At 36.4% G+C, this 16,368-nt stretch overlaps 1 protein-coding gene across 1 annotated transcript in view; it reads left to right on the top strand.

Annotated features, from left to right (window-relative positions):
* Nucleotides 1-16,368, top strand: part of LOC150096475 (ciliogenesis and planar polarity effector 1-like) — a 614,243-nt gene that overhangs the window by 449,783 nt on the left and 148,092 nt on the right. Inside the window, exon 16 of the mRNA XM_090408080.1 lies at nucleotides 7,245-8,809. Within this exon, the coding sequence (XP_090264206.1) occupies nucleotides 7,245-8,809 (1,565 nt within the window). The remainder of the gene's footprint in view (nucleotides 1-7,244; nucleotides 8,810-16,368) is intronic.

Raw genomic sequence — 16,368 nt, 5'->3', positions numbered from 1 at the left:
AGATGTCAAAAAGTCATTTGTGTAGGGAGAAGATGTATCTGCAAGATTCATGGTAACTAGTGGGGTGCCTCAAGGTCAGTCCTTGGTCCATTGTTATTAAATCTCTACATTAATGACAATAGGAAGGACTAGAGCTTTTGCACAAACTGAATAAGAATTCTGCAATAGGAACTGATGGGATCATCACTATGGATGCTAAAATCATGTTCAGCTGAACTTTCTGTTTGCTTGACTACGCTGTATAATTTGCAATTTAGAACAGGGAAGATTCCAAAGGAGTGGAAAGAAGGTACGGTAATCCCGTTGCACAAAGGGGGTGTGTGTGTGCAAAAACCTGTATCCAACTATTGACCTGTCAATATATCAGGAGTGGTTTTGGTGAAGATTTTGGAAAAGTTGGTTAGGGCTCGCATTCAGAAATGGTTTCACAGTGAATCTCTGCTTTGTAATGAACAGCATGGGCTTACTAAGGAAGGTCATTTTTAGCAACTTGCTCAATTGTATAATAATGTTACGATTGAGGGGGAAATGGATACACCATGATACTTTTGGATTTTGCTAATGCTTTTGACAGAATACAGCATGGAATACTGTTGCATAAATTGGAGAATATGGTTTTGGAGAATATTATAAACTATTGGCATGGATAAGAGGATGGCTGACTAACAGATATCCAAAAGTGGTATATAGGAGGAGTGAATCTGTAAGATTCAAGGTAACCAGTGGTGTGCCTCAAGGATCAGTCCTTGGTCCATTGTTATTCACACTCTACATTAATTGATGTTGCAAAGATAGGTAGAGTAATTAGGAATGCTGCTGCTGATATGCAGTACTTGCAGAATATTTGAATAAGCTAGAATTGTGAAAATGGCTGCCATTTCACTGTTAATAAATGTAAAATGATGCACTTTGGCATGATTAGATATCCAATGCCATATTATATTGGTGGGATTATGCTAGAAGAAACTGATCAAGCTAGGGATCTTGGAGATTTAGTAGACAGGAAGTTGAAGTACAAGGATCATGTATCAAAAATTGTAAACACAACTCAGAAAATAATGGCAATGCTGAAAAAATGAACCTTGACATGTAAAGATAAGGAAGTAATTTTTCCTCTTTACCAGGCCTTGATAAGACCTCACTTGGACTATTGCACGCAGGTATGGTCTCCTGGTTTCCATGGTGATTCTGATACAGTAAAGAGAATGCAAAGGAGAGTATCAAAAATGATATCAGAATTGTGGAATACAGAATATGAAGATAGATTGAGAATTTGCAGACTTCAGACACTAGCCAACAGGAGAAAGAGGGGGTGATATGATTGAAACTTACAAAATTTCACTAGATGGAATGTTTCATTTTATGGATGGTGGGAAAAGGACGTGAGGGCATCCATGAAAGTTGAGAATGAATGCTGTCAAGAAGGGGGGGGGGGAGAGCTGTGTATTTTTCTCTCATAGTTTAGTGCATGATTGAAACGGATTGCCATTGCATGTTATGTGTGCAAAGAAGCATGAATGAATTCAAGAACAGGTATGACAGCTTTTGTGAATAGTATGGCCTCCCTCGAAGTTCCTGACTCCCTGAAGGTCACTTTTAATAATATCATCACCCTGCCACCTCCAAATTTCATAATTGGGATTACGCATTGTGGTAAGGGACATTCACTGTGTATACACCAAATTCACACCCAGCAGCTATTTGTTAGGCTTAGCCTGATTCTTTGCTCCATAACACAGCCTTTTCAAACTTCCACATTCTCACCACTGAGGAAGATACTTCTTGTTGGTTTGGATAATGTGGAGCTTGCGTATTACAGTCCTGCCATGGGAATCCACATTCAAGATGTCAGCTGATGAATGGTGGTTATTACATATTATCTATCCTTCATAGTACCTTACGGTCACATTCGGTGAGTGTGATGGGTCATCTACAGCAGGTAGTACTTGGAATGGCCCAGTTTGTCGAATAGATAGGTCTGCAACATAGTATCCTATTGCAATGCCTCTTTGACACTCTGTCAGTTTCCTTCTCTCAGCCATATCACCTGGATATAGTTGCACTGACTTGGGAGCATCATATTCCTTCAGTTTATACTGGCTACAAACATGACTTGTTACATTACATGGTACTATACACATTGTTCATGGGGAGGGGGGGGGTCTTTTGACATCTTTCAAAGCAGTGTATTAAAGATAGAAACTCCACAATTTTGCACCTGCTATGTTCCTTTCTTACTTCCCAAACTGCTGAATGCCTAGCAGTGTTCATTAGCATTTTTTCACTTCCATGCATGTTAAAAAATGCTATATAGCAACTTCCACTTCACTCTACCATTGTGCACTTCCATTACTGTTTTCAGTGTGTGTGGTTTAAAACAATGATATTTTCTTCAGAGTGTAGAAATATTTATTTTTATTTTTTTTTATGTTGTGCCCATACACGTGGTTGATCAATCAACCTATAGTACATTAGTACTGTGTATGGGTAGTGGGTTGGGAAAGGAGGAACTTGTTTACACTTGTTGAGATTTTATTTTTCACTTGGTTAGACTATAATAAGTTTAATTTAATCCTTTATCCAAGTGTGAGCAAACAAAGTTTGTGCCTGAAAGTATCTTCAGGACTGGGGTAAGGTAGCGCAACACCAGGCAACTTGTTGCAAAGGTGGAGAAAGTCACTCCTGTCTCAGTATCTCCCATAATGCAAAGCACATCTCCTTGTGGATATGTGTAATGCTATGCATTAAGGCAAGGGCCACTACCCATACCGTTTTCGACCTTTATTGAGGTCTCGTCAGTGGGAGCCAGGCCCAGTAGTGGAGACACAAAGGCAGAAGCAATGAGAGGTCATCCTTACCCATAGGAATTGCCAAAGGGCGTGCAACCTTATTATTAAATTACTCCGGATTCAGAGAAAGATGTTGAGAGTTTATTTTTCACTTGGTTAGACTATAATAAGTTTAGTTTAATCCTTTATCCAAGTGTGAGCAAACAAAGTTTGCGCCTGAAAGTATCTTCAGGACTGGGGTAAGGTAGTGCAACACCAGGAAACTCGTTGCAAAGGTGGAGAAAGATCTCATCACTCCTGTTTCAGTATCTCCCATAATGTAAAGCACATCTCCTTGCGGATATGTGTAATGCTGTGCATTAAGGCAAGGGCCACTACCCATACCGGTTTCGACCTTAATTGAGGTCTCATTAGTGGGATCAGGCACAAACTTTGTTTGCTCACACTTGGATAAAGGATTAAACTAAACTTATTATAGTCTAACCAAGTGAAAAATAAACTCTCAACATCTTTCTCTGAATCCGGAGTAATTTAATAATAAGGTTGCACACCCCTTTGGCAATTCCTGTAGGTAAGGATGACCTCTCATTGCTTCTGCCTTTGTATCTCCACTACTGGGCCTGGCTCCCACTGACGAGACCTCAATAAAGGTCGAAACCGGTATGGGTAGTGGCCCTTGCCTTAATGCATAGCATTACACATATCCGCAAGGAGATGTGCTTTGCATTATGGGAGATACTGAGATAGGAGTGATGAGAGCTTTCTCCACCTTTGCAACGAGTTGCCTGGTGTTGCACTACCTTACCCTAGTCCTGAAGATACTTTCAGGCGCAAACTTTGTTTGCTCACACTTGGATAAAGGATTAAACTAAACTTATTATATTGTTTACATTTGATTTAAATTACTGTAAATTGTATTCCTTGGGAAACAGCAGGTGGGAGACTGTTCCACAGTGCAGCAGTTGCAGCCTCTTCATCTCTTTCATGTGGATCCTTTATCATTATATGCACTCTGAGCACCAACACCTTCAATACTTCTCTTCCTATTCATTCTCACTATCATCTTATTCTCATTTATCACTGTTCTCCTTTTCAACTCTTCACATCATATCTAGACAACACATTCACTATCATCCCTCTCACACACTTCCACTACACAATCCCTAATATCAATCTCAAATCTCTTGCTACTCAATTCACCCTACCTCTCAGATCATTCAGTGATCATATACTCTCATCTTATCCACATTTTCACTCCACTTCATTAATAACTGGTAATTAGTTTACGGAATTAACAACGCATATAAAGTATATTAATTAAAGGTAACTTTAACAAATAACTTCTATATTTTGGCAATGTCACGTTGCCATCTTCAGGAACATAAAGATATGGTATGTGCATGCAGGCACTAACAAAAGCAAATGAGAAAGAAAGTAAGAAATTAATATTGTTCCTAAAGTCCTAATGGTGCCCTCTGGTGGGCTAATTTGGTTGACTTGGCAGTTGGGCTGAAGTTCTCAAAATGTAAGTCTCCCAAATTTGGAGTAGTTTCATGCACCCAAATTTGTTGAGGTTAGGAACGTTTTTTAGAGCTGCTGAAGATTCCTTGAATAATCTTTCGTATTTAAACTTGCTGCAGTGTATTATTTTTGTTTTCTTACAACGAATTCTATGGTGGGTATCTAAGGCATGGTCTGCCAGCCCAGAGCAGCTGTACTGGTGAAACCGGATGTAGTCTTTGTGTTCTGAAATCCTGATATTTGTTGTTCTGCCTGTTTGGCCAAAGTAGGACAATTTGCAGCTGCAAGGGACCTGGTACACCAGGTAGGTCTAATGGAAGTGGTTGGTCTTTGGTAGATCAGATAAGGGATGCCAACTTTTTATATGGTCTGTAACAAGAAGTAAGGTCATATTCATCATGAAGGTTATTTTCTTGATCATAAATTAGTAAATAATAATATTTTTTGGTTTACCGATCAAGTGTTGATCAATTTTATTAACTGAACCAACTAGTTTTGCCAAAACATTTGTGGCGAAACTAGTTGGTTCAGTTAATAAAATTGATCGACAGTTGATCGGTAAACCAAAAAATATTATAATTTACTAAGTAAGGTCATATTTTCTGAGGATATTGGTTATTTTCTCAGAGGTGCCCTGGATGTAGGGTATGGCAATAGATTTGGTGTAATCTTTATTGTGGAGGGGAGGAAGGCGGTTGTAGTTTACTGGTTTGTGTATTTTTTGGATTTTTTTGGTGTTATAGCCATTGACTAAAAAGTGTTGTAGATGTGGTTTAGTTCAGTAGTTAGGGCCTTGTCATCTGAGCAGATTAATTTTGCCCTGTTATATAGTGTTTTTATAACTCCATATTGTTTTGAGGGGGGTGGTGGGATTGCTAGTGAATGTATCTGCCAGTATGGGTGGGTTTTCTGTAAACAGAGAAAACCAAAGATCCATCAAGCTGGCGGGTGATTAAAGTGTCTAGGAAGGGGAGGGTGTTGCTTTCCTCTTTTTCTAAGGTGAACTGGACTCTGGGGTGTTGGTTGTTTAAGTGTGTAAGCCAGCAATGTTCACCAGCAATCCCCCCCCCCTCACAACAATATGGTGTTATAAAAACACTATATAACAGGGCAAAATTAATCTGCTCAGATGACAAAGCCCTAACTACTGAACTAAACCACATCGACAACACTTTCTTAGCCAATGGCTATAACCCCAAAAAAATCCAAAAAATACTCAAACCAGTAAACCACAACCCCCTCCCCCCATCCACAATAAAGATTACACCAAATCTATCACCATCCCCCTATATCCAGGGCACCTCTGAGAAAATAACCAATATCCTCAGAAAATATGACCTTACTTCTTGTTACAGACCATATAAAAAGTTGGCAACCCTTATCCGCTCTACCAAAGACCAACCACTTCCCCTAGACCTACCTGGTGTATACCAGGTCCCTTGCAGCTGCAAATTGTCCTACTTTGGCCAAACAGGCAGAACAACAAATATCAGGATTTCAGAACACAAAGACTACATCCGGTTTCACCAGTACAGCCACTCTGGGCTGGCAGACCATGCCTTAGATACCCACCATAGAATTTGTTGGAAGAAAACAAAAATAATACACCGCAGCAAGTTTAAATATGAATGATTATTCAAGGAATCTTCAGCAGCTCTAAAAAACGTTCCTAACCTCAACAAATTTGGGTGCATGAAACTACCCTAAATTTGGGAGACTTACATTTTGAGAACTTCAGCCCAACTGCCAAGTCAACCAAATTAACCCACCAGATGGCACCATTAGGACTTTAGGAACAATATTAGTTTCTTACTTTCTTCCTCATTTGCTTTTGTTAGTGCCTGCCCTGCACATACCATATCTGTATGTTCCTGAAGATGGCAACGTGACGCTGCTGAAATATAGAAGTTATTTATTAAAGTTACCTTTAATTAATATACTTTATATGCGTTGTTAATTCCGTAAACTAATTACCAGTTATGTATGACCAACGTATAAGCCTTGCTACTAGAACTCCACTTTCTTGCTCAATGCACACACTGTAACTCTTCCAGGTAGTTATTCCTGTAATACAACTGTACTCTTTCCAAATCATTGAATCTTCTTACTGCTATTTTCATTATTGTCTCTCTGGTATTCCTGCCTTTCCACTTACAATCTTTCTGACTTCTTCTTTTTATCTCTGTAGCCCTTGTGCCCACACTCTCTCAATTTCATCTAGTTTTCTCCTTTTCCCTGTCTCTCTGATTCTCTTGCTTTCTTCTCTCTCTTGCTCTCTCTGATTGTTAACCTGTCTCTCATACCTACTGTTGTTCTGCTTGTATCCATTAACCTATCATTACCTCTCCAGTGACAGTTGTTCCTCAGATCAGTTTTCATGGCTTACGTTTCCTTTCTTAACATATCTGTTGTTGCCCTCTCTACACATCCTGCTTTTGTTAGATGTTGCACACACTCAAGGCCATCTATGAAACTATCTCCCTCTATTATACAAAGATCAAATCATGAACACCTCTTTCCTATTTTCTTCACTCTCATAAAACATGCTTCTGTATTAAATTTGCTACTCTGCTGCTACTAAAACCAGTGCTTCTGACTCCCTCTCAGAAAGCAAAAGCACAGCATACTACAAAATCCTACAGTATGCTACATGCATGTATTCTTTAGAGGTTTTATTTTTTATTTTATTGTTTTTTTTTTTTTAAACATGCTCCTTCAAGTTTAACTGTTCTCAAGATGAAGCTTCAAATGCAGTCTGTTTTTATGTTTGTTAATTCCTAAAACTAAAACTTTACATATAGTGAGGAATTAAAAGAAATACTTTATTAAATTAAATTTTAGGCTGCTATGTAATATTTATAACACATTGATAGAAATGAAATGATAGCTTTTGATATTCATTCCTAATTCTATGTTTTTTTTCTTTACTTATAGGGGAAATCATCTTTAATTCTTGAAGCACTGGAATGGGCTATTTCTCTTCACAGTTTTGAAAATATTTTAGTCAAAGCAGATGATATTTTGCATATGATTCTCAATTTTGCTTCAGAACTTCCCCCTTCTGAAATAGTAATGGAATTACTAGCTGTTATTTTTTGCAAACTAGAGGATTTGCCTATTGGAATTCAGAAACGATTTTCTGAAATATGTAGGATATGGCAGTATTATGAATATCAACCTGTCAGCAAAATGACTGAAAAGATTGGTATAGAATCTTTTCATTTTCTGAACAAATATCATCTGGGTCACATAATTCAAAATAATATGTATCAATGCCATTCAGTTGGAAATGTAGATAACTTTTACATGTACTTCATGCAGGCATGTAGAAAAGAAAGAGAGCAACAGAAATCATTTAAAAATTTACATATTCAGAAATTTAATTTAATTTCAAGCACTGATGAGTTTGAATTGGAAAAATATTTTGCTGATGTCTATACATTTGAACTTGATAGTAAATATCTAGAGTTTTTAGATGCATTTCTTCAAGTGACTGTTATAAACAATAGAAACACTTTTCAACAGATTGTTTCAGTTCCTTATATTTTACCATATGTTAGTTCAATAAAGGAACAAGAATTTCGTTTTTATAATAATAACAATTTTGATTTTCAAAAGAGAAGAATCCATAAACATTTGTATATTTTCCCATCTTCTCTGTTAACTGATTTTTCAAAGCTTTTAGATAAAAAACAAAAAACTCTTTCTTTTAACTTTCATAAAGAACATTTCAATGTTAAGAAAATAAATACTGGAAAGAATGGACATACTAGCAAATTGAATAGCACTTCAAACTCCTTATTTTTACACTCAGCTGTTTGGAATAAAACCTTACATCATTCGGTTTTTAAAGAAGATAAGAACAGAGTTTCAGGAATTGATTTTCATTCTATTATTTCTTTACTCAACTCTAAAGAATATCTGTGGTTATATACTTTGGCATGGCTGATAGATTGGGTTGAAAAAGATGATTCATCCACAATTATAACAGAACCTTCACAATTGAAGATTTTTATAAATTGTACACTGGAACAGCTCCTTACATCATATGTTTCAACCAAAAAAGGATTTAAGCTGAATAGACTATGTTCATGGAAATATAATTCAAAATGTAAGAAATGTCTGAAAACAGTCAAATGCAAATCTGAAGTTGAGAAAATTTCATCTAAAAAAACTTTGCAGCATGATCTGTTAATAGCTAAAGATAATGAAATTGCAAATAAAAGAAAGGAAAGAACAATAAATAGGAATGAAACTTCAGAATTATTTATCAGAAATGTTAAAAATAATTTGCAAGTTAGACAACATGGACATGTAGAATCATCTTTGTTGATTTCTGAAAAGTGTCAAAAGTTATTTTCAGCAGCTATAAATGGAAACAAAGTGCAGAGTCTGGTATCAAATCCCTTATCACTGAATTCTTTAGAGTTGCCTCGGAATCCTTCACTACATGCCCTTATATTTGATTTCCCATCTAATGGGACCAGTAAAACCTCCAGGTATGTATAGGTAACTTAGCAAGCCACATGCATGATTCTCATTGTTATTGTTTTTGCTTCGTTCATCATTTGGAAATGTTCACTTAAGAAGTAAATATTTTGATTTAAGTAGTGTTCTGTTTAGCACATGTATTTTGCAACTGTTTCATTTTGAAGTATGTGTATAAAGGTTGTTCATAAGTTACATATTGTTTTTTTGTTTCAGAGACTCAATTAATTTGGTCTTTATCATACATTTTAATATATATTCTTTCAGATCCTTATATCTAATTGAAAATTTAATTATTGAATATTGGCAATGTGTTCTAGCATTAATAATAATAATAAAAACATGCTGATAAACCTGTAGAAATTGGAATATCACCTTCACTAAAGCAATATAACCATTTGGATGATAAATAAGAATAGTATGAAGAAAGGAGTAATGAGCATGTTGTTTACTTGGAGAGTAGTAGATGAGTGGGACACCTGAAATTGTGATGAATATCAACATTAAATAAGTTTAAGAGATATGGTTTGATATTGAACACCTCTCACAATGAATTTTTGGTCTTCATGAAATTTTAACGATGATGCTGATAATGCTGTGTGTGTATACAGTGCTTTTTTTCAGAGAGCAGTGTAGTGTAGTGTATTGGCACCTTTATTAACAGTGACATGAAGTATAGATACAGTACTTTTAGAAATTTGTGATATTCAGAAATTTTTTACATGTTTACCTAGTATCCAAATAAGCATAATTATTTAATAAAATATACATTTATCTATTGTTAAGATAATTGCTATATAAAATTTTTTATATAATATTTATATTAAATTTTTATTATTAAAAATAATGGTATACATATATTTATTTTTTAGATACTTATTACAATAAATAAATAGTGAATACAATAAGTTATATTTAATTTTGTGCTATATACCTAATTAGTTTTTCTTATTCCAAAATCATTGTCACACCATGAAGTAAATAATATCAGTAAATAATTTTTTTAAAGTTTTCTTTCCATATCATTTTAATTTTCAGTTTTTCCTGAAAAGAAAAGAATGAGGACTGGCACCTGTTGTTTTGCCAACAAAAAAATAAATAAAATAAAAAATATATTATATATATATATATATATTTTTTTTTATGAACTACACCCATGAATGGTAGCTATTCTACAATTTCTTACCTATTCATTTTACTATATGAAAAATGTCCTCAGTGTTAATCAGATAATAACTTTTCAATAGCTTAAAATGTTTCAGTTATATCTCCCCTTTGTCTTCTGTCTGCCAAATTCTGTGGTGTGTGTGCCCTCAGTCTTTCCTCATAATTAACATTGTACAGTCTTGATATTATTTTTCTCCATCTCTGTACACTCTTCAAGGTTACTTCGTCCCATTTAAAATTACAGTGATCAGATTTGAGCAGAGAAATTCAAATGTTGTCTGATCAAAGCTTTATATAATGAGACCACCACCATTTTATTCTTGTGTTCAGTGTCCTCCTCAACATTGCAGCAGTTCTCTGAAATGTCTTCACAACCATTTCAGCATGTCCTCTGAGCTTCAAATTTCTATTTGCAGTCATCCCAAGATCCCTTGCTTCTGCCACTTCTTACACTGTAACTCCACTAAGTGAGTATGAAACATTCTATTTGTGGATCCCAAATTTCAAAACCTTTCATTTATTTGTATTAAATTGATTTCCCATTCATTTCCATTCATTTTCTCCAAAGGTGGGGGCTTGGATCTTATTCAAATCCTCTTGAAGAGTCAAAACATCAGGACTATTACTAATAATCTTGTAAAGCTTCCCAGCATTTGCAAACAACTGAATATCTCCCTATAGTCCCACAATATCAGTGACATAAAGATTGAACAGTAATGGTCTCAGTACTGAACCTTCTGGAATTCCACTTATAAACTTTTTACTCTGATACTGCTCCCTCATATACAACTCTCTGCTATCCTACTAATCCTATTACTGGCCAGTTACTAATCCAGTGCTATTTACTAATTTAGTGTGCTAATCCAAGAATGCCAGTTATTAATCCAATCCACTAAACTAATATCAAAACCCTTATGTTGCAACTTAAAAACTGACTTGCCATGTGGTGCCCTGTCGAATGCCTTTGCAAAATTCAAAAAAATGCCATTGTTCCCTTCCTCCTTATCCACTGCTCTTGTTACTCTGTTGTAAAGGATGACCATATTTCTAAAATAATAGCACCCCCTAAATAATATTGTCCTCATTTGCACAATTCTATATACAAGCTCAGCCAGTTTCTCTGAAATCTTAACAACTAGAGGAGAAATACAAACAGGCCTGTAATTTGATAACTCCATTCTTTCACCACCTTTATGTGATAGCACTATCTCTTACTCTGCTTCCATTTTCTAGGAACTTGTCCCATTGCAACTTTCATTAAACAGCCGAGTTAATGGCATGTTTCAGTTTCATAGTACTTTCCCTTAAAATGTGGTGAAATCCATCTAGTCTCTCCCTATCTTACAGATGTTTAGCTTCCTCAGTATTCAGAATACATCCTCTTCATTCAATTCTATCACTTCACCTCTCATTTTCCTTCTAGGAATAAAGCCTTCTGAACTAGGACACTCTAAAAATGATCATTAAGTAACTCAACTGTGTCACTGGAATTGGTCCTTCAAGTCCAGTCTCCATCCAGTAAGGTAATTTGTCCATAATCATTTTGTCTTTTACTCACAGTATAGGAGAAAAAAAACTTCTTGGGATTCTGTTTGGATTGCAGTGCTAGTTTCTTCTCGTATTCTAATTTTTATATCCTTACAATTAGTAGGAAAAGTGACAGGCTAGAAAAACTACTAGTTTTCCTAGCCTGATCCTCATATTCCTCATGCAACTCTTCTCTGTCTTACTTTCTTTATGTGTCTTCCAAAATCTTTTTCAACTGCAATTCCCCTTTAATTTTCTCTAAGTCATTGATTTGACTCCAAATCTCTTGATCTTCACTTGAGTTATTCAGTGTACCATTGTAGTGCTGCAAACTAGTTTCCATGTCGGTGTTGCCTGTCTTATAATTCTACATAAATTCCTTCTTCCCTGATACTTCTATATGCTTATTAATCCTCAACATCAGGACTACATGGTTCTGATTCAGTTATTAGATAATCTGGAAACACTGCTCTAGAGATTGCACATGTTATTTTTTCAAGCCACTTTAGAGAGCTAATAAACAGCGAGCACTATATTAGGCAATGAAGATCAGCTACAACCTTACCCCCCCCCTCCCCCGAAGACATTTATAACATGCATACCCACTGCAGGATTCAATCCTATAGCCTGTTGTTAGAGAACAGGATATACTATTTATTTGCCCAACCTGGCTAACAAAATATTTAGAACAAATGAACAAAACATATAAATAAATACTGGTTATAATTGAGTCTTTTTTTAAATTCAGTAATCATCTGAAATATGCAAAACATTTTATATTGGTTTCCTAACATCATTCCCAAAAAGGAAGATGCAGAATATCATCCATAAATTTATGTGAATTTGTGATACCTTTTCAATACATTAGATTACTGATTAAGCATTGTGTAGACAAACCAGTAGCCAAGTTGGAGACAGGATACCCACTTTCCAGTCAACAGGCTGTGGCTGAGAGTGAAACAAGTTAGACAGTATCCGATTTATTGAAAAATTAACAAACAAATATTTCATATGAAAATAACAGTACATTATCATCGTCATCAATGTGGAAAAAGCAAGCAGTTTGATCAGAGATAGAATACAAAGCAAATATAGTACAACAGTTCGTCGGAAATACAACATCTTGGAGTGATATTTACTTTCAGCCTCTCCTGGCATAAACACATTGCATCAGTAGCATTCTAAGCCTCTCTAAAAACTAAGTATTCTTTCCCCCCTCAAGAAGCTGTTTTACACCCATCCATCTACTAATCATATACAAGTCCTAAATTTGCCTATAGATATTTAAAATATCCCTAAAAGTTCTTGATGCTGTCAGGAGGAGAAAATTCAGCTCATTGGCAATTCTTCTCTCACAGACTAACTTCAGCCCTTATCTCACAGACACAGTTTTTTAGCACTTGTACTTCTACCACTGTTGGACCCAATAAAACAAGAACAGCAGCTTCCCAGCATTTATTGAACCACTTCTCCTTTCCTTCATTCATTCCTTCTGCCTCTGGAACAGCTTTCCTCATAATGTGTTTCTCAGTAACTTCATTCTCCAGATCTTTATGAAAAATATCTATAGAATTCTTCTTTCTTTATTTATGTGTAGGCATAAATATACATAAAGAAATAATGAAATACTGAATAGGATATAAATCACCAAGGGGGGTTGACTTAGGGTTGACTTTGTAGGTCATACTGTTCATTTCATGGCTGAGGTAGAAGCTTCATATTTCCATCAGCTAATAATGTGTGTAGTTGAGAAATTATTTCTTTTTCTGGCATGAATTGGGTTTGCTTCAGTATTTTGCTCATTCGGTGTGTTTTTCACATTATTATTATTATTATTCAGGTCTCCATGGAGTCAAAAGACTCATAGCGAGCGGTACTTTCTAAGAAACACAATCTATCATATATATCACAGATATGGTTTTCCCTGATAATACTGCTTTTCAAGTCTCAAAGCATTGGTATTGTGCTATTGACTAGTTTATTGCAGTAAACTAGAATTTATCCAATCACAGTGGGAAGGCAATTTGCTGCTCTCACTGTTGAAGGATCGAATAAGTTAGGTGTAAAACATGTGTGAGCTAATTAAAGGATCATTGTTTTGAAGGTTGGATAAACAGTATATTACTGTATTATTATTATTATTATACCATATCTTCATGGAGTCAGAAGACATTGCAGGGAGACCCTGAATAAAAACTTCCTTCTTTTTTCTGTTAGTAATGTATTGAAATTTTTTTGTCAGTCTTACAGTCTCCCTTCAGCAACTTATAAGTTTCTGTTAGGGATGCAAATATTTTGGGTTTGCTTCAGTATTTTGCTCATTTGGTGTGTTTTTCACGTTATTATTATTATTCAGGTCTCCGTGGAGTCAAAAGACTCTCAGTGAGCGGTACTTTCTAAGAAACACAATCTATCATATCACTTTTTGAACTCATTGACCATTCTTGCTCTCACTACTCTATCAGGCAGTGCATTCCATGGTTCAACCACCCTCCATGCAAAGAAACCACTCCTTACCCTCTTGCTCACAGCTTCCTTTCGTAACTTCCAGGGGTGTCAACCCTGTAACTACCTCTCAACAGTTTAAAAGTCTCAATCATATCACCTCTCCTTCTTCTATCTACCAAACTCTACAGTCCACATTCCCTCAGACGATCCTCATAACTAGCATTGTACAGTCCAGAAACCATCTTTGTTATCTGCCTCTGTACTCTTTCCATAGTTAATTTATCCCCTTCAAATCCTGGGGACCAAATTTGAGAACAAAGTCTTAAGTGTGGTCTGATCTGGGTCTTATACAATGGAATGATAACTCTTTTATATCTGCAGGTAGGCATCCTTCTCAGTATGGCAGCAATCCCCTGGGTTACCTTCACCACCTTTGCAATATGTTCCCTGAATTTCAGTTTTCTATCAAGCCTAGATCTCTTGTCTTCCCTACTTCCTTCAATTGAGTATGCAGCCTCCCATCAATGTATCCCAAACTTCAAGAATTTACATTTTGTTGCATTAAACTGAAATCCCCATTCACTTGCCCATCTGTCTAGTTTATTCAAATCCTCTTGCAGGGCTGTCACATCTGCATTATTACTAATAACCCTTCCCAGCTTCACATCAGCTGCAAACAACTGAATATATCTCCCTACAATCCATTGACAATGCCATTGATATAAAGGTTAAACAATATAGGTCCCAGTACTGAGCCCTGTGGGACCCCACTTGTAACTCTCTGCCTCCTTGAAACTACCCCACCATACACAACTCTCTGATACCTATCGGGCATAGAGTCCTGAATCCAGTTGACTAACCTGACATCTAAACCCATGTGCTCCTTAAATATCAGCTTATTATGTGGGCACCTGTCAAATGCCTTTACAAAATAAAAATAAAAAATGGCAGTATGTACCTTTCCCTCATCAACTGCTCTTGTCACTTTATTATAAAAGGCAATCATATTACTAAAGCAAGAACCCCTTAACATAGATGCTCCCCACCTACTGTGCTAATTGGCTTGTAGCAAAATCCCCACTACATATCCTGTCTCACCCACCTCTACCTCACACCATATGCTTTCAAAACATTAGTGTCACTGCCTTCCAAAGTCTCAACTCTTAGAGGACATATATATATCATCAGTTATCATAAGTAGTACTCCACCACTGCATTTTCCCTTCCTATCCTGCCAAAAAATGCTGTACCCTGCTACTTCTATTCCTGTTATTATATCATATTCTGTTTCAGAGATCCCAATAATCTTTGGCCCCTTCTCCCAAGCACCCATTCCCACAAAAGGCCACCCCTGCTACTATCCACCTTGGGAATTCTAGTGTCACTGTCTTTCAAAGCCTTCACTCTTAGAGGATATAAGTCATCACATATCATAAGCAGTACTCCACAACCACGTTTTCCTTTCCTATCCTGCCAAAATGCTGTACCCTGCTATTTCAATTCCTGCTATTATATATCTTCCATCAACCACGTCTCATAGATCCCAATAATCTTTGGCGAGGCTTATGCTATCAGCACCACCAATTCATCTCCTTTATTCCGGATACTCCTAGCATTAGTATAAAGCATAAAAATGTCACTGCTATACCTGTCATTATCCCCTCCAGACCACACTGGACTCAGTGTTACCTGATGGCATCCCTCCCCTTCCCCCAAGCATCCATTCCCACAAGAGGCCGCCCCTGCTACCATCCACCCAATGTAGGGAATTCTAGGTTCCCTAAATTGACACAACTCGTTCAGAAAACAGCGATCTCTCCAGATGCCTGTGTCCTTCCTCATTCAAATGCAAGTGATCTCTTGCATGCAGTTACTTTCTGTCCTCAAATGCCCTCCAAACTTCCACATATTCCAATCCTCTCTTCTGACATATTCTGTCTATTACGCTATTCATTATTACTGCTCTTCTGCTCAGCTTGTTATTATCATACCTACGTAACATACACTATCTTTCCTCGCTGTGTTTTTTGTACAAACTCAAGCATGAATCTCAGATCTCTCACCACTCTATTTACACTGCCTCTCAAGTCATTCGTGCCCGCCATCACAATCATCTCATCCACCCTTTCACCCCACTTAATTGCCATAGCCATACTTTCCATCGTTACATATTTGGCCAAAGCCAGATATTTGTAAAATATTTTATACAAACTAAAATTAATAGCCTATAATTATTCTCTATATTTCCTGGTTAGATGAGGATGACATCCTGACAGGAATGGAGAACTGAGGGTATTATATTTTTCATGAAGACAGAAATGCTAAAATAAGGAAGAAAGGAAGTAGATGGCTGTTGATGATAGAAAAGAAGTTATACCGATGCAAGGGGGAAATAATGGAAGTGGTCTTGAGGCAGTATAGTGTGAGA

Source organism: Typopeltis vanoorti, chromosome 18, assembly GCF_054136105.1.
Source record: "Typopeltis vanoorti isolate ZY-2024b chromosome 18, IOZ_Tvanoo_1.0, whole genome shotgun sequence".
In the NCBI taxonomy this organism is placed as follows: Eukaryota; Metazoa; Arthropoda; class Arachnida; order Uropygi; family Thelyphonidae; genus Typopeltis; species Typopeltis vanoorti.
The sequence above is the reverse complement of the archived record's forward strand: the minus strand, read 5'-3'. Positions and strand labels throughout refer to the sequence as shown.